General features: G+C 38.2%; 1 protein-coding gene across 12 annotated transcripts in view; it reads left to right on the top strand.

The window, feature by feature from the left end:
• CYLD (CYLD lysine 63 deubiquitinase) overlaps positions 1 to 27,392 on the top strand; it is a 65,608-nt gene that overhangs the window by 32,529 nt on the left and 5,687 nt on the right. For 10 of the 12 annotated variants that reach the window (XM_025852450.2, XM_073884374.1, XM_025852454.2 and 7 more), the window contains 12 exons: positions 2,416 to 2,514; positions 4,320 to 4,436; positions 11,264 to 11,643; positions 12,521 to 12,686; positions 13,799 to 13,940; positions 15,140 to 15,262; positions 17,362 to 17,453; positions 18,369 to 18,435; positions 23,502 to 23,634; positions 24,555 to 24,663; positions 25,703 to 25,821; positions 26,097 to 26,313. In XM_025852450.2, the coding sequence (XP_025708235.1) occupies positions 2,416 to 2,514; positions 4,320 to 4,436; positions 11,264 to 11,643; positions 12,521 to 12,686; positions 13,799 to 13,940; positions 15,140 to 15,262; positions 17,362 to 17,453; positions 18,369 to 18,435; positions 23,502 to 23,634; positions 24,555 to 24,663; positions 25,703 to 25,821; positions 26,097 to 26,313 (1,764 nt within the window). The remainder of the gene's footprint in view (positions 1 to 2,415; positions 2,515 to 4,319; positions 4,437 to 11,263; positions 11,644 to 12,520; positions 12,687 to 13,798; positions 13,941 to 15,139; positions 15,263 to 17,361; positions 17,454 to 18,368; positions 18,436 to 23,501; positions 23,635 to 24,554; positions 24,664 to 25,702; positions 25,822 to 26,096; positions 26,314 to 27,392) is intronic. The other 2 variants (XM_073884372.1, XM_073884373.1) reach the window with 2 other exon arrangements.

The following is a 27,392-nucleotide window of genomic DNA, read 5'->3' as shown; positions in this document are numbered from 1 at the left end:
ATGGGGATTTCATTTTTTTATAGCTGAGTAATATTCCTGTGTGTGTGTGTGTGTGTGTGCGCGCACGTGCACGTGTAACACATCTTCTTTATGCATTCATCTGTTGGTGGACACTTAGGTTGCTCCCATATCTTGGCTCTTGTAGGGATACATACATACTTTCATCATTTTGAATGTAGTCCTGCTTTGTATATATAATGGATATTCTTCATCTGGTTTCTTTTACTCAACCCAGTCTCCGTGTTGTACATATCAATAGTTTATTCTTTTTTTTTTTTTTATTACTATGTAGTGTTCTGTATGAACAGATTACAGTTTGTTTATTTTGCTTAGAATGGATTATTTCAGCTTTTGGTTATTCTGAATGAGGTTGCTATGCACACTTTTGTACATGCCATTTGGTGGACATATCACACTATCTCTTTTAATATCTCTTAGGCATAATTGTTTTAATCTCACAAAATTGTCTGCCGGATTGATTCTTTATTTACTTTCCCATACTGTGCTTGCTTTGGCAGCATGTCTACTTTCCCATACTTACCTTTTCCTGAGATGGTAATCTCCTAAAATTCATTTAAGGTAGAAGGCTTTGGTTTTGGATCATGAACATAGCACAAAGAAACAGTATTTGGTATGTCATTGCTGGAGGGCAAGTTAGATGTGGCATGTGACCCTTCATCTGCATAGAATTCTTAGGAATATCTAGTCCTCAAAATTGGTGTTTGACATTCTCTCAGACAAAGTCTTTGGCAGAAGATAACTACTGTTTACAACTCCAGTGCTGTGTTCCCAGTCTTGGGAGCCCTCCCCTAATCACCCCCAGACCCCCCACCAATGGCTCATCCATGTGGCCCTCTGTTACTGCTAGCCTCTGTTAAGACTGTTTGCTGCTTTGTTGTAATCACCACTAACTGTATCACGTATGTAGGATATCATATGCATGTGCGTATCTTTTGAACATGGACTTATATGTAGCTAGTTACAGTTAATAGTGGGAATTAGTTTTCTTTAGTCAATTTATATGCTATCATTTGGGAACTTTTTTGCCAGTGACTGAGAAATTTTACCTTCCACAGTAGCTCTCATATACTTGGAGACTTGGAGACACTTGAATGGCATCATCATCAAAGTATTAGTAAATAGCTTTTACTATATCACTTGGTTGAAATCATGGCTATTTGGTATAATTTTTGAATTAAAATAATTTTTCATTTGATCATATTCTGACACATTTAAGATACAGTTTAAAATTTAATCTTTGCTCCCTCCAACCATGATTTATATACGTTGCCAAACATGATTTATATATAATTAATTCAGTATTATTTCCTTTTTCTAAAAAAGTGGCCTTCCCTTATGTTTAAAATGTAAAAATTTTCCTATTTTTTTCTTTCTATTCTTAAAAATCCACTGTGGGTGCTATCGTTTTTGCTGATACACAGCTTTATCAGGTATGATTCCTGTGTCATGTTGGACTTTACAGATATGTTGTTGAAATTTTCAGGGGAAAAACTTTCCAGATTGACTTCTACATTTGCTTGATCAGTATTTGTGAATATCTTATGAAAATTGTTCGCCTTTAAGGTATAGAGTGGTCTGTCTATCAAAAACAACTTTGCCAAATTTATTACACCTATATTCCAAAAAGTAGTTTTGAGTGTTTTCTTCAAAAATATTGATATTTTTCTCTGATTTTCTTCACCATTAATCTGTGTTTAGTTCTCTGCATTTTTCCTGTTTATACGCATACATGTTTGTGTACTAGTCAGTGTTATTCTTAACATACATGATTTTTCAAACTGTTACATATTTCTAACCAGATTTTTTCCAAACTGTCTTCCATGAAATACATTAGTCTGAGATGCTAAAGAGAATGGGACAAAAAACATTATAAAATGTTTACTATATCCCTGTTTGAGAGATTTCACCATGCACATTAGCATATTAAAGGATCTGGTGTTAGGCGGTAAAGAAATTTGTTTACCTTTGTTGATCTCAGCATCTTCTAGAAATATTTGAGTGTAGAACACTTCATAACACCCTGGGTGTTGTGGGGATACCCATTGGGGAACTCTTGCAAAAGACTGAATAGAGTTTTCTCTGTAGTGTTTTAACACATCAAGTAATAGTTGATTAAAAGTGATTAAATTTTCAAGAAGTTGAAACACTTAGCAGAATTGTATTTGGGTTGTATTTTCTTGTAGAAATTACATTTTGAAATACAGCATTGATTTTTTTCTTTCCTGTGTACTCTCTTTCAGTACTTGTGTCGACCTTTAAACATTTGTAAAACTACTGTAAAAATGCTGCTTTTTTGTAGGAAGGAGGTTTTTTTGGTTGCTGTTATGTTTGCTCGCTTGCTTCTCTTCTGTAAGAATTTGCTTTTATCCTTAAAAAATATGTTTACTCTTTCAGATAGCGTGACACAGGAAAGGAGGCCTCCCAAACTTGCCTTTATGTCAAGAGGTGTTGGGGACAAAGGTTCATCCAGTCATAATAAACCAAAGGCCACAGGTATGGGTCAGGAGACTACAGTTCTTAGATACTAACATGGTATCTGATTTGCCATAGCACTGAAAGGAGGTTGAAAGTTTTTACTCAATGTATATGTAGGTTCTCTTCTTCCAAACGTTTTTAGTATTTCACTAAAAATTTTTTATAGATGCTCTTGCTTAAGCCAAGAGTTCCCAACCTTTTTTAGTTGATGAAAAGCTTTCTGTGAGGACCTGTGTCTTTTGTTGGTTTGTATCAGCTGGGTTTTGGAACCCCCTACTTGCAACATTTGTATGTAAAGTTTAGAGTTGCAACTGTACAAAATCACCTTATCTGGATAATGTTAGGGTAAAGTATATAGAGAGTAATTATGTGGATTTTGCTAACAAAATGTGGCACAAGATAAATTCCAAACTGCTAAGCAAAAATTTTTGTCTCTCTTCCAGAAACTCCCTCACAATGCCTGTGGAGTTCTTAGCGTTTTTTTCTTTAGCTTCCACATATTTCATAGTTTTAAAGGATGGTGGTTATACAAGCTAAACAGCTCATTTAAAAAAAACTGTAAGAATGTTTGTTAACTCAGATGTGGGTTAGGAGCAGAATATTTTTTCCTCAGTTATCTGGTGAACAAAACTACTTTGGCTCGTTTTAAAGGAAATTGTATTTTAAGAAGTATTTTATGTGATTTTGGACCCTGGGAGACTTAGGATTAAATAGGAGACACAAGTAATCGTTATTTTTTGTGTTAACTTATGGATCTAGATAGGATAGCTCACACTTGTTATTCTCACTTAAATATAAATAGCCTACAGATTTTCTGAAGACATGTGCCTTACTTGTGTTGTAGCAGATCTTAGTTATAAGCGTAAAATACAGAGCTATCTGCTTTAAATTGAAAAAAAAAATCAGATTTTGTATGGGTTCTAGAAATGCCCTGCTCTCACCTACAGCGTGTCCTCTTAGTACTGAGGCAGGGTAAGGTCTTGAAATGTCGGTGACAGGACTACACTAACTCTTTCTTTATATAAAAAAACAATACTGCTTCAGGTTTTCAAAGGCATGAAGAAATGAAGCAAGGAATTTGATGATGAAGAATTCCAAACTGTTTAAATTTTTTAAACTTAATTGGCGCACTGATTTATGTATACAACATTTGAAGATAACCTTCTTCTGAAAGAAACAGTTTTAAAATAACGTTAAATTTGGGAGCCAACAGGTTCATCACATGAAATTGGGGAATGGTGATGTTGACCCTTGGAAATAAGCCATAGAAGGTGCAATAATTTTTAAAAGCAGTTTATCTTAAAAAAAAAAAAAAAAGCAGGCTCTTTTTTTAACTTCTTCCTGTTCCCCTCCTATATCGATTCTTGGGGAAGAGTTTTTTAACATTGCCAAAGTGGTTGAAAACGCTAACAGGGGCGCCTGGGTCGCTCGGTGGTCAGGCGTCTGCCTTCAGCTCGGGTCATGATCCCGGGGTCCTGGGATCGAGCCCCGCATTGGGCTCCCTGCTCGGCGGGAGGCTTGCTTCTGCCTCTCCCTCTCCCCCTGCTTGTGTTCCTTCTTTCGCTGTGTCTCTCTCTATCATATAAATAAATAAAATCTTAAAAATATAAAAATCCTGGGTCACAAAAACATGTGAGATGGGAGAGGAAAATCAGAGTTCAAAATATAAAAAAAAAAAAACGCTAATAAAATACATTGTGTTTGTATACATCTATTGCTTTCTTAAGCAATTGTTAACGCTGTATGCATGTTAATTTCTCTTAGGGAAAAGCTTTCACACTGTATTGACTTTATTTTTAAAAGAAACTTTTCTTGATCCATAGGATCTACCTCAGACCCTGGAAATAGAAACAGATCTGAATTCTTTTATACTTTAAATGGATCTTCTGTTGACTCACAACCACAATCCAAATCAAAAAACACATGGTACATTGATGAAGGTAATCCATAATTTTAGTGTCTTTTATAATGATCCTCTCCTTTTAGCTCATCAAGAAAAAAATAAAGGCTTTTCACTAGCATATCTCATTTTCAGAAACAATGAATAGGCCATTCTTCAGTAATATGACTGAGCTAAAATATTGTGTACAGTTTGAACTGTATTGCTGTTAAGATTAATACAACATTTAGAAAATATATTAATAGCTCGTTTTCTTCCCTTAGCTGATCTTTAGGGTAAATCTCTAGAATCAGTTGAATCATTTGAAGTCTTTCCTGTCTGGGTCTTTACCTCTTTAAAACACTCCCTTTTTACCTTTCTTTGGTTCAGGGACATCATTTTCTTCTGGTTTATTATTTTCTTTGTTCATCCCTTCAGTAAATATTGAGTGCTTACAATGTGCCAGGCACTCCTCTAGGCATAGAGGTTACAATGGTGAGTGAAAAACAGACAGGGTCCTTGCCCATTCTGACTTTATGATCAAGTTATTAAAACGGACATTAATCAGACCATCACAGAAACAGATCTAGAATTACAGTCGCGGTGAGTGCAGTGAAGGCACATGATGCTGTGAGAGCATATAAAGGATTTTACTTACGGAGGCTCGGGGATGTTTCTCTGAGGAAGCAGTATGAGCTTAAATTTACCAGAGGAGTGCGAGGTAACACAGGGAAAAGGACAAAGGACCTTTTAGGCAGGGGGAATAGCATATGTAAAGGCCTCGTGGAAAAATGGAACTGGTGTTTGCCAAGGACTAAAAAGAGCCAGAGTAGCTCGAACAAAGAGGCATGACATTTTATGAGAAAGGCTCACAGGGCCAGGGCATGTGGAGCCTGGTGTGCCCTCTTTAAAGGAAATGGGAAGCCGCTGAAGGATTTTCAGCAAGGGGTGACATGACCAAGTTTGCCTTTTGAAAATCATTCTGGCAGCGCGGTGGACAGTGGATTGAAGCAGGGACCGTGTGGGTGCGAGGGCACCATTGAAGGTGGTTGTGGGGCCCAGAAATAGATTACAGCAGCTAGGGCAAGACTTGTTGGGGGAAGGGATGGGGAAAGTGGATAGTGTAGGAGATATTTAGGAAGTGAATTGATAAGACTCAGATAGACTGAAAGTGAGAGCTGAGGAAGAAAGAGGTATCAGTGATACTCCGGATTTTCCGGCTTGTATACTTCTGTGATTATAGAGGAAGGTGATGAATTTGATTTTGAATATGTTGAGCTCCAGGGGCCTTTTAAACTTCCCAGAGGTGATTTGTCAAGTAGACAGTTGGGTATACAGGTCTGGAGCTTAGAAGAGAGTTAAGAGCTGGAGAAGTAAATTTGCAAGTTGCCCCCACATATTTGGTGATTAAAGTCCTGTGAATAATATCACCTTTGTTGAGAGTGGGGGGCGGCATGGAGGGTGAGGGATAAGACTGAGCCCTGAGGACCTTAGTGGCTGGGAGACAGAGGAGACAGAAAAAAAAGCAACCGTAGGGAGGTGAGGAAAACCAGGAGGTTGTTGGGTTAAGAAGCTGGGGAGCTGGCGGACAGCAGTATCGAGTGTGCCTAGGAGGGCAAGTAGGATGAAGACCACGTGATTGCCTGCCGGATTTAGCCAGCGGAAGCCATCAATAACCTCGGTTGGTTGTGCTTTCGTGGAGTGGGGGAAATGGAGACATGAGTCCAGTTGCCTAAAATGGAAGTTTAGGCATCTTCCTGGACTTGTCTCTCTCATTTGTCACATCCAGTTGTCACCAGGTTTTCTGGAGTTCCTCCTCTTCAGTATCACTAGAATCTTTCCCTTCTTCTTCATTTCTGCAACCACTGCCTTAGTTCAGATCCTTTGTTGCTGTCTAGTTAGTATAATGGTCTTCCAACCGGTTCGCCTGCCTCAGCCTTGTTCCTTCTGAATTCATTCTGAACGATAATAACCGCCCTCACCATCTCCTTTCTCACTGCTACCGTCATCGCTGTGGCTGATGTTTCTTGACAACCTACTGCACCAGGCATTGTGTTACACGCTTTATATGCATTCCCTTGTCCTCATACGAGCTTTATGAGGTAGGTATTTTACAGTGGTTCAGTGGTTTACAGGTTACAGTGGTTCAGTACCTGGTGCCAGTGTTGCACCCCAAGTCTGCTTAACACCAGAACTGCCGCTTTTAATCACTACACTGTGTTTCTCTTCACATTACTCTCTGGTTGATTTTTCTGAAGCTGTATCTGCTCATGTCTCTCCTTTGTTGTATATCGATTAATTTTCTCCTGGCCCTTGAAGATAAAAATCCAGATTCCTTACTTTGGCCTGTTGGACTCTTTTATGGCACGGCTTCTTACTTGTTTCTCTCATTTGTCCTGCATTCCTGCTCTAGCCATGCTTGGAGTAGGGCCATTTTGGAACGTGCCATACTTTTCTCTTGGCGCCTGTTGTTCCTCTTGCCTGGAAATCCTTCTTCCTGTTCCTCCCACTCTATGCTCAGGCTTACTTCTATCCATCTGTTCAATCTCAGCTTGGGTATTATTGTCTCCTTGGAAGCCTTTCCTATCTCTCCTGGGTTAGGTGAGGTGCCATCATAATTGTCGCCTGTCTCTTCTGCCAGACTGGAGTTCCAATTGCCTTGCACAGGGCTTGGCATGGCTTTCGTAATTGTTTGCAAATTAAATCAAAATAAGAATTGAAGAGTACTGTAGAACTCTGTAATGACTTTTTAGTTATCCTATGGATTATTTATATTATACATAAACAAATGTAACAGTCCAAGTCTACTGTTACCTCACTTGGGCTCAGATACTCCCTTGGGCTTAGATACTTAAGATACTCACTTAGATACTCATAGGAAATGATTTGAGTGAGCTCTCTGGTTTTGCCTTCTCTGTGCCTTTGTTTCTACTTGGGGTAGGATATTGTGAAGATAGGCAGGTATAGGACCTCATCCCCAAGAATTCTTCCTAGCCATAGAGCAGGAAGCTTCCTTTAATGATGCTTCTCCAGGAGGGTTCTGTCTCCCAAGAGACTACTTTGGTAGGTGTTGGCCCATATGTTAGCAGTTATCCGCTCTCTCAAAGATCTTGGGAGTGTTGAGACAGCAAGGGCCTGGCAGGGTCCTTTGGTGAGTCACAGCCCTGCTGGCCTCTGCACGAGCATGGGGACTGTCCATGGTGGTTATGGCGCAGCCCCACTCTCTCCCTCTGTTGTTACTGGTGGCTTTGGGAATGCTTTTCCTATGAGCTTCTTTCTTTCTAAGGAAAGGAAACTAGTAAAACCGTGGGTTTGTCATAACCTAGGTGACATTAATTCTTTAAGTTTATGCTATGATTTTATTCTTACACAGTTTCAGTAGTGTGGTAGAGTATTTTTAACTTCTTGACTTTAGTCTAATGCTAAGTGTATACTAAGTGTATATAAGAATGTGGGTCCTAAACGAGACATATAAAGTCATGAAATCTATATGGAGTAGGCCTTCATCCTTAAATTAGAAAATAGAAGTAATTTCATTGTAAAAGAACATTTCTTTTCCATAATTAATTTAACTTACATATTTAAAAAGCTTTTTTTCCTACAACATTTGATTCACGTATTCACTTTTTTCTTAAATGTTGAGTATTTTCATGTGTTAGTGGCTATACCAAGTGCTGTGGATTGAACCATGAAGTCTCATGAAAAACCATGAAAAAGACTAGCAGAATTCCTGTTCTTCTGGAGCTTATAGTCTGGTTGGTATGACAGGTAGTAAATATGTAGACAGACAAGGTAATAATCGATGGTGACATGTGCAAGAAAGAAATGAACAAGGCATGATAGCATCCGGTGAGAAGCCAGCTACTGTAGAGTGTTGTGGAGAGGTCTCTTTGAGGAAAGGATATTTGGGTTGAGATCTGGATGATGTGAGCGAACCCATCAGAGAAAGAGCTTGGGAAGAACATTCAAGGCAGAGGAGATAGGAAAGGCAAAGACCTGAGGTGAGAAAGAGTATTTGAGGAACAGGAAGTAGGCCAGACTGGCTACAGCATGGTAAGCAAGGAAAATAGGTATCTGAAAGGAATTTGGACAGGTAGGTGGGAGCTAGATCATCCAGGACCTTGTAGATCTTGGTGAGAAATTGAGTATTTATTATAAGAACACTGGAAAGCCATTGGAAGTTTTTAAATAGGGGAATGATAGAAGATCATGGAAGATCTTTAGATTTTAAAAAGGTCTCTCTTAGAGTTGTATGGTGAATAGTTTGGAGAGGGACAAGAAGAAGGTCAGGTCAGGAAAGAGACTGGTTACAGGGTGAAAGATGATGGTGGCTTGAATTAGGGAGGTAGTAGGGGTGAAGAGAGGAGGATGAATTTGACATATATTTTGGAGATAGAACCAAATGCTTTATGGATTTGGGTTTTGGGCTTGAGGGGTTGAGGGTTTGAGAAAGAAAAGAATAACTTTTAAAACTCCTACGTTAAAGGGGATCTTGGGTGGCTCAGATGCTTAAGTGTCTGCCTTCGGCTTAGGTCGTGATCCCAGGGTCCTGGGATCGAGTCCCGTGTTGGGCTCCCTGCTCAGCGGGGAGTCTGCTTCTCTCTCCCTCTGCCTTCAGCTCCCCCTGCTGTGCTCACTCTCTCTCTGTCAAATAAATAAATGAACTCTTAAAAAAAATAAAGTTCCTATGTTAAATACCCATTACTAAAGAATCTTAAATGGATGAGGTGGATAGAATAGTAAGGTACAGAGTACAGTGAACCACCCATGTAGTCACTACTCACTTTGAGAAAAAAACTATCATCATGACCTTTGAAATTCCCTTGGAGCCTCTTCCTAGAACCTTTCCCTTCATGCTCGCCTCTGAGCTTCTGTCATCTTTAATTTAGTGTTTATCATTCTCCTGGTTTTCATGATAGCCTTATAAGTTTGTACGTCTAAACAGTATACTGTTATTTGTGCATGTTTCTGAGCTTCCTATAAAGGAATCAGCCTGTATGTGTGCTGTAATTTCCCCTCAATATTATGTTCCAAAGATTCACCACAGTAGTAGTATATGATTATAATTTATTTGTTTTCATTGCTGTATAGCGTTCCATTCTATTTCATTCCATTGCTGTGAAATGTCTAAATATACCACAGTATACGTTTCCAATCGACCACTGATGGACATTTGAATTGTTTTTATTTTCCTGCTATTATTAACAGCTCCACTATTAACATTACACGTGTCTAGACTGTATACTTAGAAATGGATTCACTGGGTCATGTCATATGCACATCTTTCCTTTACTAAATCATGCCACACTGTTCCCAGAGTAGTTGTACCAGTTTACACTCCCATCAGCATTGTGTGAGGGTATCGTTTGCTCTTCATCCTGACCTGTTCTAAGACCTTGAACTTTTGAAATATCTCACGTTGCTTTTCTCTCTTCTTTATCTACTTAACTAGTGAGAGCAAAAATCTTTTCACTGATGTGTTGGTGATTTGGGTATCATCTTCTGAGTTGCCTTTCAGGCCCTTGGTCCATTTTTTCCTAGGGTTTTTTGTTTTGGTTTTTTTTGGTCTTTTTTATATTGATTTATAGGCTTTTGTTCAATTTTAATCCTTTGTCAGAAGTATGTATTATAGGGGCGCCTGCGTGGCTCGGTCGGTTAAGCGACTGCCTTCGGCTTGGGTCACGGTCTCAGGGTCCTGGGATCGAGCCCCGCATCGGGCTCCCTGCTCGGCGGGAAGCCTGCTTCTCCCTCTCTTGCTGTCTCTCTCTGTCAAATAAATAAATATAAAATCTTAAAAAAAAATATGGATTATAAGTGTTTTCTCCTTGTTCAGCTCATATTCTCACTCTTGTTATGATGCCTTTTAATGAATAAGTAGCTCAATTTTAATATCATATTTGTTAGTCTTTTCCTTTATGGCTTGAATACTTATATTCAAGAAATTACTCTCTGGCCTAAAATCACAAAGAACATCCTTCTATATTGTCTTCCAGAAGCTTATAGTCTTGCCTTTCACATTTGTCTTTAAACCACCTGGAAGTGATTTTTGTGTAGAGCATGCAGTACAAGTTCAGTTTAATTTTTTTTAAAAGTTCTGATAACCGGTGATCTCAGTATTATTTATTGAGAAGTTTATTCCCTGCCCTTCCCCCCATGGTCTGCAGTGCCTGCCTGGCATCTGTATTAGTTATCTTAAGGAAATAGCTTTTGGCTTTGTTTCTCTTTTTGTGTGTTTTCTCTTAAATTATTTTCTGTTTTTGTAAATTTATCTGGTTTTGATTCTCTTTACTGTATGTTTGTCTTCTCTTTCATTAATTCCTGTTTTGTATTTATTCTTTTCCTCTTGACTGTTTTTTGGGAGGTTAATCTGTTCTTCCAACTTCCTAAGTTGTATTCTGAGTTCATTAATATTCTTTTTTTTTCTAAAATAAACTATATTAAGTCTGTACATTTCCTTTGTAAGTACTAATTTAGTTGTGTTCCACAAGCGTTTGTTGCTTCTTCCTCTTTTTTCTTTATTTTAAAATTTACATAATCGTTTCTTTTTTGGTCCTTTAGTTAATTAGAAGCATCTTTCTAAATTTTTTGGTATTTTTTGGTACTGTTTTCTAACTTAATTGTATTATGGACAAAGAGTAAAACCTATTTAATATCAATCAATAATAGATTTTTTTGGTTTGAGCAATTGGGTGCCATTTACCGAGGTAGAAAAATCCGGAGGCGGGAGGAGAATCTAGAACACTGGAGAGATTAAGTGTGCAGTGCTTACAAGAGTCCTTCTAGAGTCAAAATGGGCAGTTGGACTAGACGTGCATCTTAATTTTTAGAGATATGGGCATATTTAACGTTCTTGAATACATTTTTCTAAATAAGAATAATTTTTTATAGTTGCTGAAGACCCTGCAAAATCGCTTACAGAGATATCTCCAGACTTTGGACATGCTTCACCACCCCTGCAGCCTCCTTCCATGAACTCATTATCCACTGAGAACAGATTTCACTCTTTACCATTCAGTCTGACAAAGATGCCCAATACCAATGGAAGTATTGGCCACAGTCCACTCTCTCTCTCAGTTCAGTCCGTGATGGGAGAGCTAAACAATGCACCTGTCCAGGAGAGTCCACCCTTGGCCATGACTTCTGGGAACTCACATGGTCTGGAAGTGGGCTCTCTGGCTGAAGTTAAAGAGAATCCGCCTTTCTATGGGGTCATCCGTTGGATTGGTCAGCCACCAGGACTCAACGAAGTGCTAGCTGGACTGGAACTGGTAATTTAATTTGACTTAAAAATTGCAGTTCTTCTCTGGAGTTTTGTGTATTTTTTTCCCCTATTTCGCTTTTTTGTCAAAATGCTTTGTCAAAAAGGCATCACTAGAGAAAAGTTTTATTACCATGTCGCCTGACTTCTTTGTCACCCATGAAGCATCCGACCCACTTGTTCCTGATGTTAGTTGATCTAGGTTCAACTAATGAAAACAGATTTTTAGCCTAATGTATTTAGGCTCATTACATTAAACAGAATACAGTAAGGAAAGCAAATCTGTTATCAGCTTTCTTTTTTCTTCTTCAGTCTCCCTCTCCCAGTCAGTTCTAATATTTATATCATCGATTTTAAGATTAATTGCCATTTTAAGAGAGTTTTTATGATCTTTATTAGAGGGAAAGATTTTCCCCTTGGAGATTAGGAAAGCGTAACGTTTGGCCTTTCATGATCTGGGAAGGATCATTTGAGAACATTTAACTTTTATCTATAAAATATATTTCTTAAAAAATTTGTTTGCCTGCTAGTGAATGCTACTTTTGGGGAGGGGGCAGTTGTTCAAATAAATCACCTCTGCCCCTTAGTTTCAGTACTTGTGGAAATGGTGTGGGAAAGTCAGTTAACCAGGGAAGGTTTAAGCACACATTCTGGAAGAAAATACATTGAGGACTTCCTGTTGGATTAAGGAATTAATTTCTTAAATGATTAGTTGTGGGCTGAAGCACTGGTTAGTCGATCCCTTTTTTCTGATGGAGTTCTCGGGACAGGCGTGATGAGGGAATTCTGAGAAAGGCTGAGCCAGAAACACATCTTAGCAACCTTCGTTCCTTGTATGCTATGTTGCAAGGTGCAGAGTAACACATACCGAAGCATTTCTTTTTCAGGAAGATGAATGTGCGGGCTGTACGGATGGAACCTTTAGGGGCACTCGGTACTTCACCTGTGCCCTGAAGAAGGCGCTGTTTGTTAAACTGAAGAGCTGCAGGCCCGACTCTAGGTTTGCCTCTCTGCAGCCAGTTTCCAATCAGATTGAACGCTGTAATTCTCTAGGTATTTGGATGCCTTTCGTTTACTTTACCAATCTGGAGTGACTCTGGTTCTGATCTCAGGCCATTTTGCAGTAGGAGGCAGTGACAGCGTTTATACATATTTCTTGCCAATGTTCATCGGCTCGTAAATCAGTAAAAATTGCTACTTGGTGTGTAAGAAAGTTACAGTTGTCCCAAGAGGGGACTTTTGAAAAAAAGTATCAGGAAAAAAATGAGATTTGGAAAGTGAAAAATAGTGGGACTTATTTTTCTCTTCCTGTTGGTCGCCAGCATTTTTTTTAATGTTTTTAAAATATTTTATTTGTTTGACAGAGGGAGAGAGCACAAGCAGGGGGAGCAGCAGGGAGAGGGAGAAGCAGGCTCTCAGCTGAGCAGGGAGCCCAGTGCGGGGCTCGATCCCAGGACCCTGGGATCATGACCTGAGCCGAAGGCAGAGGTGTAACTGACTGGGCCACCTAGGCGCCCTGGTTGCCAGCATGTAATTTTTAAAAACACAGAGGTGGAAATTGAAAAGTGGCCTTCTTTTGGTGTATCGAGTACACCAATAAGCATAGCTTATCAAGGAGTCAGCGTTGTTATACAAAGTAGTTGTAGATTGATTCATAGAGGACAGATCCCCTCATCATTCATAACAGGGGACAGTTTCCTGATGCTATCCCTTTCCAGTTTTGGGTAATAGTTGTGAAGCATCTTGACAGTTAAGCAACTATCAGTAGGAAAGCCATCTTTAGGAAAAACACTTTTCATTACAGTTGAAGTAGTACTGTGGAATTTTTTTGTTTTATTTTTCGACTTGAAGATGAAACATCTCAGACAAATTATAAAATATTCGGGGAACAAAATATTTTATTTAGCAGATGCTTTTTATACAGTACTTAATACCCTAAAGTGTTATTTAAATGGTGGAGGAAGTGAGGTTGAAATGAGCAATAGCATTTTTACAAGCCAAGCTGAAGAACAATGAACCCAAACCTACCTTTTACTTAGTTTTAAGTCATGAGACAAATTTTGCCTCAGAATAAAAAAATGTATTTTAAAATGAAGAAATATATGGGAGTACATATTGTAATAGTTAAAAAGGGTACTTTGGCATTTTCATTTTTATGTTTGCAGCATTTGGAGGCTACTTGAGTGAAGTAGTAGAAGAAAATACCCCACCCAAAATGGAAAAAGAAGGTTTAGAGATAATGATTGGAAAGAAGAAGGGTATCCAGGGTCATTACAATTCTTGTTATTTAGACTCAACCTTATTCTGGTAAGTTTCAAATTAATGCAATAGGGATATAGTTCCACGGGGGCAGAGGCGCGCGTGTGTGTGCATGTTGCATGTGCGTGAAAGAAACTGCTCATGCCTTTGAGTGGCTGGGGAACAGGAAAGAAAGGGAGATTTGCATTTCATTATATACCCTTTGGAAGCTATCGAACGTGGTCTCATGCTCATATCCAAAAAAACTATAAAAGTAATGCTGTGAGTGAGGAGTAAGAATGATAGTGTTACAGGGGGGACAGATATTCTCATGGTGTCTGGGAAATCATGTGACTGAAGAGAATTAAGAGTTTTCTTTAAAGACTTATGTTCAGTAGAAGCACAGTTGCCCTCATATATGTAGTTTGTTCCAAAGTTGCACGAGTTAACAGTGCAAGAAGATCCAACCAAGGTCGCCACTAGTTAAGTTGAACGTAACTGACCAGCTCTCTACAGCCATGTTGTAAGAATTAGGAAGTCAGTGGGGTGTTAACATTTTAAAAAGTGGGGAGGAGAATAAACGTGGTGGGCCATTCTTTTTGGCAGAATACTTTACGGCCCGTGTAAGGACAAAAACAAGCCCTAAAGAACTGATAACAAGACTTTTTAGATTTCCTGATAAAAATTTGCATTAGCCAAATTTCCTTTTTCTTTGATCCTAGCAAGTCACCGCTGTTAGTCACTCACGTGATTTTGGCATTTAAAAGAAATTTCTATCTCTGCAAAGGGGTGTGTGGGGAGAGAAGTAGGGTATCCGGAGTGGGTTATATACTGTGTACGCGTATGCCTTGGGAAGTAGTTTCAGACTTCCTCCTCTGTTGTCTGTACTTCGACTCAGATTTGTAGGCCCCTTTTCAGCTTTTGCAGAGAAGTTCTCTTAATATACTTGAGGCATGTTTTTGTCCTTTAACACTGTCAATCAATAGTTTGTTTTCTCAATATTGGTATTTTTAACTTAGAAGGATCTCTAGACCCTGATGATTAAACAATGGGAAACTTAACGGGTGTCTCTGGGACCTGTGTTAACGGAAAGCACTAATTTCTATGTTCCTTGTTCTCCAGACTTTGTGTGTTTTCTCTTCAATTCTCTTTAGTCTCTGTTTCCCAAAAAGTATCACTTTAGTATCTGTTCAGTATCTTTTTAGTATTCTGTTTAGTATCTGTAGTCCGTGTACAGCATGAGGAAAAATATTCCTTTTATTTTACAGCTTGTTTGCTTTTAGTTCTGTTCTGGACACTGTGTTACTTAGACCTAAAGAAAAGAATGATGTAGAATATTATAGTGAAACTCAGGAGCTACTGAGGACAGAAATTGTTAATCCTCTGAGAATGTAAGTAGAAGATCTATAGTTATTTTGCCTTTAGCTGGTGTCCTGTTTGCTGTTTTTTGATCTAGTAATTAATTTATACCTGCTTTCATTTATTAAGGAATGGGTGAAAATTTGTCTCTTGATGAAGTATGATTGAACCTTTACTGCCTTTACTTATTTAATTTCTAAATCTGGTTAAGGTGTAGCACATAGCGTATGCCATAAAATGATGAAAGCTTTTTGGTAGAGTCCAATTTAGTAATTGCAGTAGGTTTAGAAAAGCTGATATAAGGTACATGGTACTCTTACCTTCTGTTACAGCTCCTTCCAGCAGTTACCTCTAACAGTCATCATTCTCTCTGTTCCAGTTGGCATAGTCTGGCTTCTTAAACTTAATTTTATCTGACAAAAAAAGGAGCAAAGGAAAATTTTAATTTGTAGAATAGCTAGTATTTAGTACTCTTGTATTAGAAACAGATGAGATGTATTTTATTAACACATTTCTTGGTTACAGGAATATACTTAGGCCTCCCTGCACATCCTTTAAAAAGTGATTTTTTGGTCATTTCTTAGTTCATGAATTATAAATATGTCTTTCTTTGGTCACAGAAAACAATTTGTGATGATATAAGTTCAAGTGATGAGACATCTGGTAAAGACATTTCATAAGTGGTAGTAGTGACGTGTGATAATTTCACGTTATAAAATTTAAACTATGAAGAGTTAGGGCCCTAGACTATGAAAGAAATCTGTGCACTCAGGAATATGGGGAACAAACTATGTAATTTAAAGTCAATATTAATTTGAATCTTGGGACCCTTTTCTTATTTAACAATTAAAATATAAAAGTAGTTTGCTAGAAGATTTTGATGACAAAAATGCAGAAGGCTGAATAATAAAGGAGGGCATGCAGAATGGCCTACTGTATAACATGGCTAGGAAAGTAAATTATAAACAAATAAATCTCCCTCCTTCTATCTTTTCTTCACATTCTGTAATGAAAATGACTAGTTTTCATCCTTTAAGGTAATTATGAGTCTTGATTTTGATATCAGTTATTTTATCTGATGCAAATTTTTAAGTTTACTGTCCATTTCTTCTCCTAAGTAATTGATAATGGAACAAGACAGGTCAAATCCAAAACTCTAGACCACTTCCTTCTTTCCTTCCCAAACATCTTAAGTCCATTAACAGAAATTATTTGGATGCTGTTGTCCAACCAGTTAAGAATCATGATTAACCAGACTCTGTCACCCTGTCCACAGCAAGGCCCTTGGCAGATGCCTTGTTGTGATCAAGATTCCCTGTGTCTGCAACGTTCCTATCTTATTATAGCTGACTGGTTACTGAAACTTCTGCTTTCTCCGTTTCAAGCTCCTCAAAGGCAGAGTCCCTGTTTTATCACCTTATTCATTTTTATATTCCTAGTGGCTGACAGGTTAGAGTACTGGGTTAAGTGGTGGATGCTCAGTGTATGTTAGTTGCAGAGAGTTAATGAGTGAATGAATAGTCAGTATACAAAATGGATATTAGATTAGCTAGTTTTGACTTGCTCTTGTTAAGCTTGTGATGGCCTCCCAGGTTTCTTCCGAAGGCATTTTTAGCATTGGAATTTTGTGAGGGATTCCCGTGGAATGTACTGAATGTGTCCTGTATTCAGATTAAAGATGAGAGACAGTGTCATGCACCTGATGACCAGCTTGATTGCACTTTCAATTTTCAGTTTTTTATCAAGGTCCTTTACCATTCCCTTTGGCAGCTTTTTCAGTGTTTAGTATTAAAAGGACTTGCTCTCAAAGTTTTTTTTTTTTTTAAGTAAATGCTTTAATTTCTTAAGCAAATAGAATCAGAAGACCAGTCATTGTAATTAAAAAATGCTTTTTCTTAGATTAGTATCTGACAGCTATTACTTAGGCATGAGAGTGTCTGGGGTAATTCTGATGCTAGATTTTTAATTTGTAAACCTCAAGAAGCAGCCTATAACTGTGATTTTCAAAATAATTGTCTAGCTAAGAATTTATGTATGACATATTGGAATTATATAAGAACTGTGTGATTATCAAATTGGGTTATACTAATTTAATATATGTGCCACTGTTAATTGTTTTTTACTAACGTAGATTTGGATATGTGTGTGCAACAAAGATTATGAAGCTGAGGAAAATACTTGAAAAAGTTGAGGCTGCATCAGGATTTACCTCTGAAGAAAAAGGTGGCTCTTAATTTATAGGATATGCATTAAAAATAATTTGAAAGCATATGCTAAATTATTGGCTGAAATGTGTGTCTATGTAGTTTTGGGGATTTTATTTTAAACTAGAAATTCCTTTCTGTGTGATGTACAGTTTTTTTTAAGTTCTTTTTTTAAGCTTTTATTTAAATTCCAGTTAACATACAGTGAAATATAGTTTCTGTGTAATGGACAGTTTTGCCCCCTTTTTGTAAATACTTTATCTCTTCTAAAAGTGAGTGATATATGGGAAAATGAATCCCTTTGAGAAGTTGCCTAGTTGTAGTACATTAAGTTAATAAATAGTTTTTGTCTTTCCTTCCAGCAATGGTATTCATCATTGTTTCCCTTTAGGGGTGAAGGGTTGCATTGGGTTCATCCCCATTTTTCCAGTTAGCTTTCCTTGTTATAAAGGGAGCTAACATGGCAAACTAGAATTAAGTTTATGGCCAGAGACCATGTTTTAATCTATTCTTAGCTAATGGATTTCCTTAGAGATTCAGCTCCTGACTGTGAACATGTTAGCAGCATACTGTAACCAGCTATGATGTTTAGAGACTTGGTAATTATTCAGATAACAGGAAAAAACAAGACTATATTTCCAGTTTTATTCTGCTTAACCCCCCAGAAGAAATTAAAATTATTTCATTATACATGAATTTACTGTACCTTTTCATACACAGTAAAGTTATAACAAAATTGGACTGTCCTACTTGGTCACAACTATTAAATATCCTTTATAGTTTTCATTAGGCAGGAAAACTGGAGAACTATGCTTTTAATTGAAAAAGTATCAATTATGAAAGTGAATTTAGAATCAGAATATAACTATTATAAATAAAAAATAGAGTGCTTTAAAAATTTTGTCTGTGACTTATTTTTTTTATTTTCTCCTAGATCCTGAAGAATTCTTGAATATCTTATTTCATCACATTTTAAGGGTAGAGCCATTGTTAAAAATAAGGTAACTTTTAAATTGTTACAGAAGCATTGGAAAAAATAGGCGATCTTCATTTTCTCTACCATCATTCCAAAAAAATGATTTCTTTAGTGATTAATATTGTATTTGTTTAGGAATCTTAATATGCTAGGTTCCTATGATGCAAATTTAACCATTTAATTATGTAATTAATTAAATTGTTCTCCCCATAGTATCATAGTTAACTGGAAGAGTGAATCCAGTGTAAATTTGTGCTTTTAATTTTAACCCTAGTAATATTATTGCAAATCATTTTCTTATAAAACTGTACATAAATATTTTTATAATTTAATTAATGAAAGAGTCTAAGGGAAATTAAGATTCTAAGAGAATCTTATTCTTGGAGCGCCTGTGTGGCTCAGTCACTTGAGCATCCAGTTCTTGATTTCAGCTCAGGTGATGATCTCAGGGTCCTGGGATGGAGCCCCACATCTGGCTCTGTACTCATTGGGGAGTCTACCTGAGATTCTCTCCGTCTGCCCCTTCCCCCGCTCATGCTTGCACTCTCTCTCTTTCTCTAAAGTGGATAGATTAGTCTTAAAAAAAAAAAAAAAAGAATCTTATTCTAACCCAGTCAAATACCATGAGAATGCTGTTTTTGATGATCCATCACTCAGAATTAGTTTAGCCTCATATTAGCTCTTTTGTCCCCAGTTTTGTAACTTAGCCTTTTTTTCTCCTCCGTCTTGAATGAAAGTCTTGAATCTAATGCACTGAAGTTCTTAGTGAGATATTCTAAATGGATGAACTTTCCAGGTAGTTTAATGATCACAGTCTAAGTGCTGAATCCTTTTATACTTTAGCTTGGGTTCCTCTGTTGAAAATCTTGCTGATTTACTATTTACTTCCCTAAGCTGGTCACATACAAATACTCTTACTCGTCTTTGTGTCATAAGTGATGTTGTTTGATGCCAGTGTTGCATCGATGGATGGAAGGAAGGGAAAGGAGGACAGTACCACAATTACAGTTTGATATTGTTTTGGAAGGTTTAATTAATGAAATAAGACATAATACATAAACATCAAGAATACATATTCTGTATTCAGAGATGGTAATAGCTATATGAACATCTAGAAAATCCTGGAGAATTGTTCAGAAACTACTGGAATTAACAAGAGAATTTGTAATTTGACCATGTAGACAATAATCATGGAGAAATCAATGGCATTTCTATATACCTTCTAGCAGATATGAAAAGGGAATGCTTTCATACTTTGTGAAAGTATAAAATGCCAAGAAATCGATTTTATTGAGATGGGTTTTTTTTTAAAAGACTTGCCCAGAGCTCAAAGGTGAGTTGATTAATTAGTGAGAAAGATTGTGTTCCAGTTAAGAATAGTAAGGTACTTAGAGATGTTAATTTTTTACAGAATGATTTGTACATAAACAGGATCTTAACTTTTTTTTTTGAACTCAGTAAAGTGATTTTAGAGTTCTTTACAGGATGAAATGGGTGAAAACATTGAAGTTTGAGGGATTTTTTTTTTTTTAAGAGCTCTTTGATAAGCTATAAGGCAAAGCACTAGACATTAAACAGTGTGATACTATATAAAAGTGGACCAGTAGACCTGAATAGAAAGCTCAAAAATAGAATTGCAGTATCTTATAAGTCAGCTTTCAGACACAAATGAGGTCTTCTTGGAAAGACCACTTTAATACATGATGTAGGAAATCTAACAGGCAATTTGGGAGAAAAAAGTCACTTTTGTTTTCCTCTGGAAGAGATAAATTTCAGATGATTAAAACAATTGTCTTTTTTTTTTTTTCCCCAATGGCCCAACACCCTTTGTGAATGTCATAGACTCTCAGTAATAACAAAGATGAAAACAGCTGTGATTCTCCGGGGGTGAGGAGGGCTGGATACATGTAAGAGTGCATCTCGGTGCTTGAAGGGCTTTTGGGGTTTGGAGAGGGCCCTAGGAAGTTCCGCCACCCCTCGAAGGGGTCACTGCTCCCCTCCCCTTTCAGTGGCCTCTTCATATGGGGAGTCACTCATTTAAAGATTGTAAGAAGATATAAAAAGATACTTCAGACGTTAGCTTTTCTGTCCCAAGTGTCATTCTTCACCTGCAGGAGCCTTTCTTTCTGAGGGAGAGTCTGCTGATGTAACAACTAGGAAGAGGAGTACCGTAAACTCTGTAATAGTGGAAGTCTGAGAGACTGCACGGAAGTCTTACATGACTGACGAGACAAAGGACTTAGCCACCTAGGAGGATAAATGCGGATTTGATAACAAACAAAGTCAAATAAACAAAAATAGAATTCCCAGAAATAGAGATTAGAAATGTCTATCTCCGTATATATGCTTTATGGCTGGGAGGGGGTGCGTCACTGGATAACTGCTGATTTGGATGATAGATCTGAAGAAAGTACCTGGAATGTAGCCCCAAGGGAAAGAAGTTGGAAAACGAGAGAGGGTAAGAGACGTGGAAGACAGATTCTAAGTGCAGTTCTAGGAGACACTGGAGAGAATGGGGAAGAAGCAATAATTTTGATAGATAACAGCTGAATATTTTCCAGAATTTTTGGCAGACTTAAGTGCTAAGAAGAAGGGTGCACAGGATTCCTGAGCAGGAAGAACCAGGACTCAATCACCTAACTCAGAGACTTATTACAGAATATACTTTAGAAAGACAAAGCTGAATTTCGAGCAAAGGAGTAGTGTGCTAGAAACAAGAATCAAGGTCATAAATAGAGGTAAATTAAGCCTTCATACTCAAAAAACAACAGTAACAATAGTACTGGTAATGACGACTCGTGTGGGGTGTTAAAGAGAAAGTAAAACAAGTCATAGCCACTATTAAGAGAGGGTAGTGCACGGAGGCAGAGAAGAATTCCAAGAAACGTAGAATAAAATTGGCAGTCAAGAAGCAAAGATATAGGGCAGTTTCAGCTTGTGTTACTGAATACTTCTCATTATAGAACATGGTCTGCGTATTCTTGTTACATGGATATATATTCTATTCCACGGGGCTAGATAGCCCACGATCTAAAGAATTTTGTTTTTATCTTCTCCATAGATATATGTTTTCTTTTAAGGTTAATATAACATTTGTACCCTTCTGCCTTTAGATTTTCTTAGTGGAAAATGGCAATCTAAATTGTACGGTTTTGTGCCGTCCCACCAGCTTTGTTGTAATTCTTGTGTCTGTGTGCCTTAGTGACCCGCTTATTACTTTAGGGTTTTAGCCTTCTAAAACTGTGGTGATGAGATTTGAGTGCTTGTTGCTTTTGTTTTTTTTCCTTCCCCACCCCCTTCCAGGCTCCTAATCCGTCCGCCTCAGTATCGCAAGGCTGTTGGTTTTCATCCTCATCTCGGGTCCCCTTCTGGACGTCTGCGTCTTGCGTTCCCGTCACCCCCCGGTGCCCCTTCTCCCTCACCATTATTATTTCTAATTGTTGCAACTACTGACCTCGACCACCTTATGCTTTTCTTAGTTTCCTGTCCTATTTTTTTTTCCCTGTTACCTGTTAAATTTTTTTGTGCTTTTGGCTTTCACAGAAAAATGCTGGTCTTTTATAGTCATCGACAACCAAGTAAAATATCAATATAGCATAACCTTCAGGTTTTTTTGGTTATCATTTTTTTTAATTTTAAAGATTTTTTTTTATTTTTTTTTATTTGACACAGAGAGAGAGACAGCAAGAGAGGGGAACACAGGCAGGGGGAGTGGGAGAGGGAGAGGCAGGGGCAGTGGGAGAGGGAGAGGGAGAAGCAGGCTCCCCGCGGAGCAGGGAGCCCGATGCGGGGCTCGATCCCAGGACCCTGAGGATCATGACCGGAGCCGAAGGCAGACGCTCAACGACTGAGCCACCCAGGCGCCCCTATCATTTGTTTTTATTTGTTGTGGGTTCTCATGAATCTCCTGGCTTTGTTAACAAGTAAGTTTTGTTTATTTCAGGACGTTAGTTGCTTGGATAGCTGAGGGCTTCTGAAGGTTGGTCTCTGAACAGCTGTTTCATTATGAAAACTGTGTTAATAAATTTCTTAAAAATCTTGAAATCTAGCTATAAAAATAGTTGATTCTATACCCAGAAATTCTGCTGAGAAGGTAAATAGTACACTTAAAGATTATTAATCCTTTTGGTAGAGTTAGTTTTCTAAAGATTAATGGCATTCTGTAGTAAAATATTTAGTTAATTTAAGATTTTATTCATTTAAAGAGGGGAAGGGAGAGCATGTGTGAGTGGGGGAAGGGGCAGGGAGAGGGAGAGAGAGCTCAGGCAGACCGTGCTGAGTGCTGATCCCGACATGGGGCTTGATCTCCCAACCCTGAGACCATGACCCAAGCCGAAATCAAGAGTTGGACTCCCAACGGACCGAGCCACCCAGGCGCCCCTGTAGTAAATATTTGAAAGGGAAAATGTATAATATATTGGTAACACTGACAGGCATATAGTAGGAGCTTACTTGGTATTTGTTGAATAAATGAGTGACCATCTAAAGAGATAGCATGCTTTCATGGAAAGAATAGTCATTGGTTGATAGGACACCTGGTTTCTACACCTAGCTCTGCTTCAAGTTGCCGGGAAGCAATGATTATTCTATCCTAGAACGCAGGGCCTTCATTTTGGAAGTGAAACGTTGAGTCTGGAAGGTCTCTAAGGGTCTGTCCCATTCAGAGACATAAGAATTTATTTTCCTGTTTAAAGCATTAAATGCCTTTTAGATTTTAAACAATCAATAGTTTAATGGATTGTTGATTAAAAATACTTTTTAGATTTGGACAGTTCAGTTGAACCAAGTCATTTTAGCTTCCGATTATTATTGTTCACACAGTGCTTCTTGACGGCAGATGTTATTCCATTATTTTTCTGATCACTGAGGGGACTTTTGGATATGAAAACTAAAATAACTCATTTTTAAGGTTTTATGCAAAGTACATTTAATTAATCTGCATTATTGTCTTTCACCTGTTGTTCTGATGACCCAGGGGGCACCGTCAATGCCATAGGTTTTTCTGTCCTCAGATACTGCTGGGACAGCTTCACGTTCTGACTTGAGCATTTTGGAGAAAAATCATATGTTTCTTTCTGCATGTTTTTTTAGATCAGCAGGTCAAAAAGTACAAGATTGTTACTTCTATCAAATTTTTATGGAAAAAAATGAGAAAGTTGGAGTTCCTACAATTCAGCAGTTATTGGAATGGTCTTTTATCAACAGTAACCTGAAATTTGCAGAGGTTAGTGATTATTATATTTTATGTGACACTCCTTAGTAATCTTGAGACTACTACTAGATTTAATAACTGTTAATTTTACCCCACTGAGAACATAGTAACTGTTAACAAAACACAAATTAAGAAAAAAAAAAAGTTCAGTGTCTCAGTTGTGTCCTTGTAGAAAATGCCTTAGAATTAAGATTAGACTTTCTGGATTTTTGGTGCAAAAGAAAATATAAAGCTAATTTGTAACTTGAAAACTTTTAAGTAGTATCTGAAGCAAAAAGGAAGAATTGTGTTTTTTTTTTTTAAACTGTCATTTTACCCAGTTTAACATTTTATCTAAGCATATTAGCCAAACATATCAAAGAAGAATGTTTACTTTTCCTTCAACAAGAGACAAAATAAATTCACTTATATTGGTTGGTTAGTGAACAAGTGATAGAAATTATTTTTCTTTTCTTGTTTACTGTGTCTTCATGATCTTAGTGGTACATGCTTGTGGTTTATTTTTATTGAATTTATTTCTGAAAGAATGTTCTGGTAAAGCTTTTAACGGCTACAGTTATTTGTTGAAATAGAAGGAATGGTGTCCTTCAGTGACCACAGTTTCTTTATTATACTTGCCAAAACAATTTTTCTAAAATGTTTATTTTAAATATAAACCCACAGTGGAGTGTTACTCTAGATTGTCATCGTATTGTTAGAGACCCAGGGTTGTTGACCTGCCTGACCTCTGGGTGTCCATGGTATGGATCCTGGACCACTTAAAACCTTGGTGCTCTGCCTCCCTGCTCTGCATTCACGCTCGGATCCTGCGTACAGGCCGTTGGTATTATAGCAGAATCGCTGCTTGGCATGATGACCATGACTGCTTCGGTTTCGTAGGGAGAACTTTTTTCAGCACTTTGATTCTAAAAATACATGTATCTTGTTTTTAGGCACCATCATGTCTGATTATTCAGATGCCTCGATTTGGAAAAGACTTTAAACTGTTTAAAAAAATTTTTCCTTCTCTGGAGTTAAATATAACAGATTTACTTGAAGACAGTAAGTATAAGTTTTTTTAGTTTGTTTTGTTTATTTTTCACAAATAGGCCAGTCAGAGTCTAACGGGATATGGTTCTTCCAGAAGGCAATTCAGGATCTGAAGAGCCTGGAAATACTAAGCTAGGACTTTCAGTTTTAGGTATTCTGAGAAAATAATCAGAGATGCAAATAAATATTCTATATACAAATGTATGTATTGTCACATGATTAAGAAATTAGGAACAATCTATTTGAGAGAAGAGTAGTTAAATGAATTATGGTGTATCTATACAATGGAACTACTGCCATTAAAGTTCGTGTTTGTGAAGACCAAACTGTATGAAGGCAGTTATAACGTAATGTGAAGTGAAAAGGTAAGTCGGTCCTTTCTATAAGAGGACCCCCCCCGAACGCACACGCACGCACGCACGCACGCACGCACGCACGCATACACAGGGTTACATAAATCTGCAGATATAAAATTATTGGAGAAAATTCACAATGGTGTTGACACTGGTTATCCCGTGCCAACTGAAATTGGAGGTGCTTACAGTTTTCTTCTTTATATTTTTTTCATTCTTTGAATTGTCATCAGTAGACATTTCATAATTGTGTAAAAACACTCCAGAATACACTGTTTTTAAAAAACTGTCACTTGGGGCGCCTGGGTGGCTCACTTGGTTAAATGTCTGCCTTCGGCTCAGTCGTGATCCCAGGGTCCTGGGATCGAGCCCCAAGCCCCGAGTCAGGCTCCCTGCCCAGTGGGAAGCCTGCTTCTCCCTCTCCCTGCCCCCTGCGCGTGCCCTCTCTCGCTTGCACTCTCTCTCTCTCAAATAAATCTTAAAACAACAACAACAACAACAATGTGTTACTTGATCATAGAAAATGTCTTTTTAAAGATATCCCGAGTCCAAGGAAATGTAACATTTATGGGGACAGGGTGGGGTGGACTTGTTGAGGCTAAGTCCTCAATAAAGCTTACCTTTTCCTTTTGATTTGTTTAATGAAAGAACACATGTTTAAAGGCCCCATAACCTCTCTCCCACCCTTACCGTTTTAGCCCCCAGGCAGTGCCGGATATGTGGGGGGCTCGCCATGTACGAGTGTAGAGAGTGTTATGATGACCCTGACATCTCCGCTGGAAACATCAAACAGTTTTGTAAAACCTGCAACACTCAAGTAAGCTTGACGTCACTTAATGGATGTTCTCTCCTGAAATAGGAAATTATTTGTAGTTGGAGTTGGAAACATTTTGGAAACTTTTCAAAACCATTATTAACTTGAATTGATAATCCAATGGTATTGCTCATGCGTCTTCTGTTTCGTCGGTGGACCGTTGAGAAGCACTTGGTTGCTCTTGATCGGGTTGAATTGAGTTAGAGTAAGTGGGGCCCATTTGCTGGAAACACTTGAGTTTGGCTCACGAGTGACATTCCCTTCATGCTCCGTTTCAGGTCCACCTTCATCCCAAGAGACTGAACCATAAATATAACCCGGTGTCGCTTCCCAAAGATTTACCTGACTGGGACTGGAGGCACGGCTGCATCCCCTGCCAGAAGATGGAATTGTTTGCTGTTCTCTGCATAGAAACAAGCCACTATGTCGCTTTTGTGAAGTATGGGAAGGATGACTCTGCCTGGCTCTTCTTTGACAGCATGGCGGATCGGGATGGTATTTTGTTTTGTTTTGTTTTTTTAAAGATTTTATTTATTCATTTGAGGGAGAGAGAGAGAGAGAGAGAGAGTGAGCACCAGCGGGGGGAGGGGCAGAGCGAGAAGGAGAAGCAGATCCCCCGATGATCAGGGAACCCGATGTGGGACTCGATCCCATGACGCTGGGATCATGACCTGAGCTGAAGGCAGATGCTTCACCAGCTCAGCCCCTCAGGTGCCCCCAGGATGGTTTTAAGAACTTTTCTTCTACGTGTGGCACCGTTTTAGTTTGTAGTGGGATAGTTCACAGTGGATAGTCTGTTCTGAGTAATAGAATAGTGTATGTGGAAAGCCTCTCTGGAGTATTTTGGTGGCATAGTCTTTATATCTTGAAATGCATATGCAGCCCTGTTACTAAATTAAGGAACAATATCGTTGTGATATTTTGACACACGTGGTTTTTATTAAAAGAAGGATCCTAAAATTCTTATTTTAGGGCTGAGAGGTTTTCTTTTCAGCTTCGTCTTTTACTCTCAGGTTCCTCTCCGTTTCTCTACAAGCCATAGTCACCATTTATGAAGTGCCCCTGCGCCGAGCTCTCTGGGAAGTACGTTGAGTCATTGTACCGAAATCCCTGCAAGAATGGGGGATTACTCCTCTTTTTCTGTTATTAAAGCTGAAGTTAAGGTGCCTGAGGTCACATAGCTTGTATTGAACTCCATCTTTCTGACCTCATTGCTTACGTCTTTTATACTACGCACTACATTGTCTTCTAAAGGATGAAGCAAAGAATAGAAATAAGTATCTTCTTTGGAAAAATAAGCCTATTCTGCATGTAATGTTTCTTCCCGAAATGGGGAGTATGCTGCACCTTCTCAGCCATGTTCGAGGATGCTTAGGCATTGTTTAACAAATACGTAACGAGCACATGTCCAGTTCCAGGGGCTCTCACGTAACTGAAAAGCGTCCGGGGGTCGGACATTTGGAAAAGCCTTTGAGGGGCTGGGCCGGGAGCGCCTAAAACCACACCAGCGCCCTCATTCAGTCTGATGATATGTGAAGCAAAGCCTTGCACAAATATGTATTTAAAATTTAGGG

The sequence above is a fragment of the Callorhinus ursinus genome, unplaced genomic scaffold (assembly GCF_003265705.2).
Source record: "Callorhinus ursinus isolate GAN/ISIS: 27379988/994484 unplaced genomic scaffold, GSC_fseal_2.0 scaffold56, whole genome shotgun sequence".
In the NCBI taxonomy this organism is placed as follows: Eukaryota; Metazoa; Chordata; class Mammalia; order Carnivora; family Otariidae; genus Callorhinus; species Callorhinus ursinus.
The sequence above is the reverse complement of the archived record's forward strand: the minus strand, read 5'-3'. Positions and strand labels throughout refer to the sequence as shown.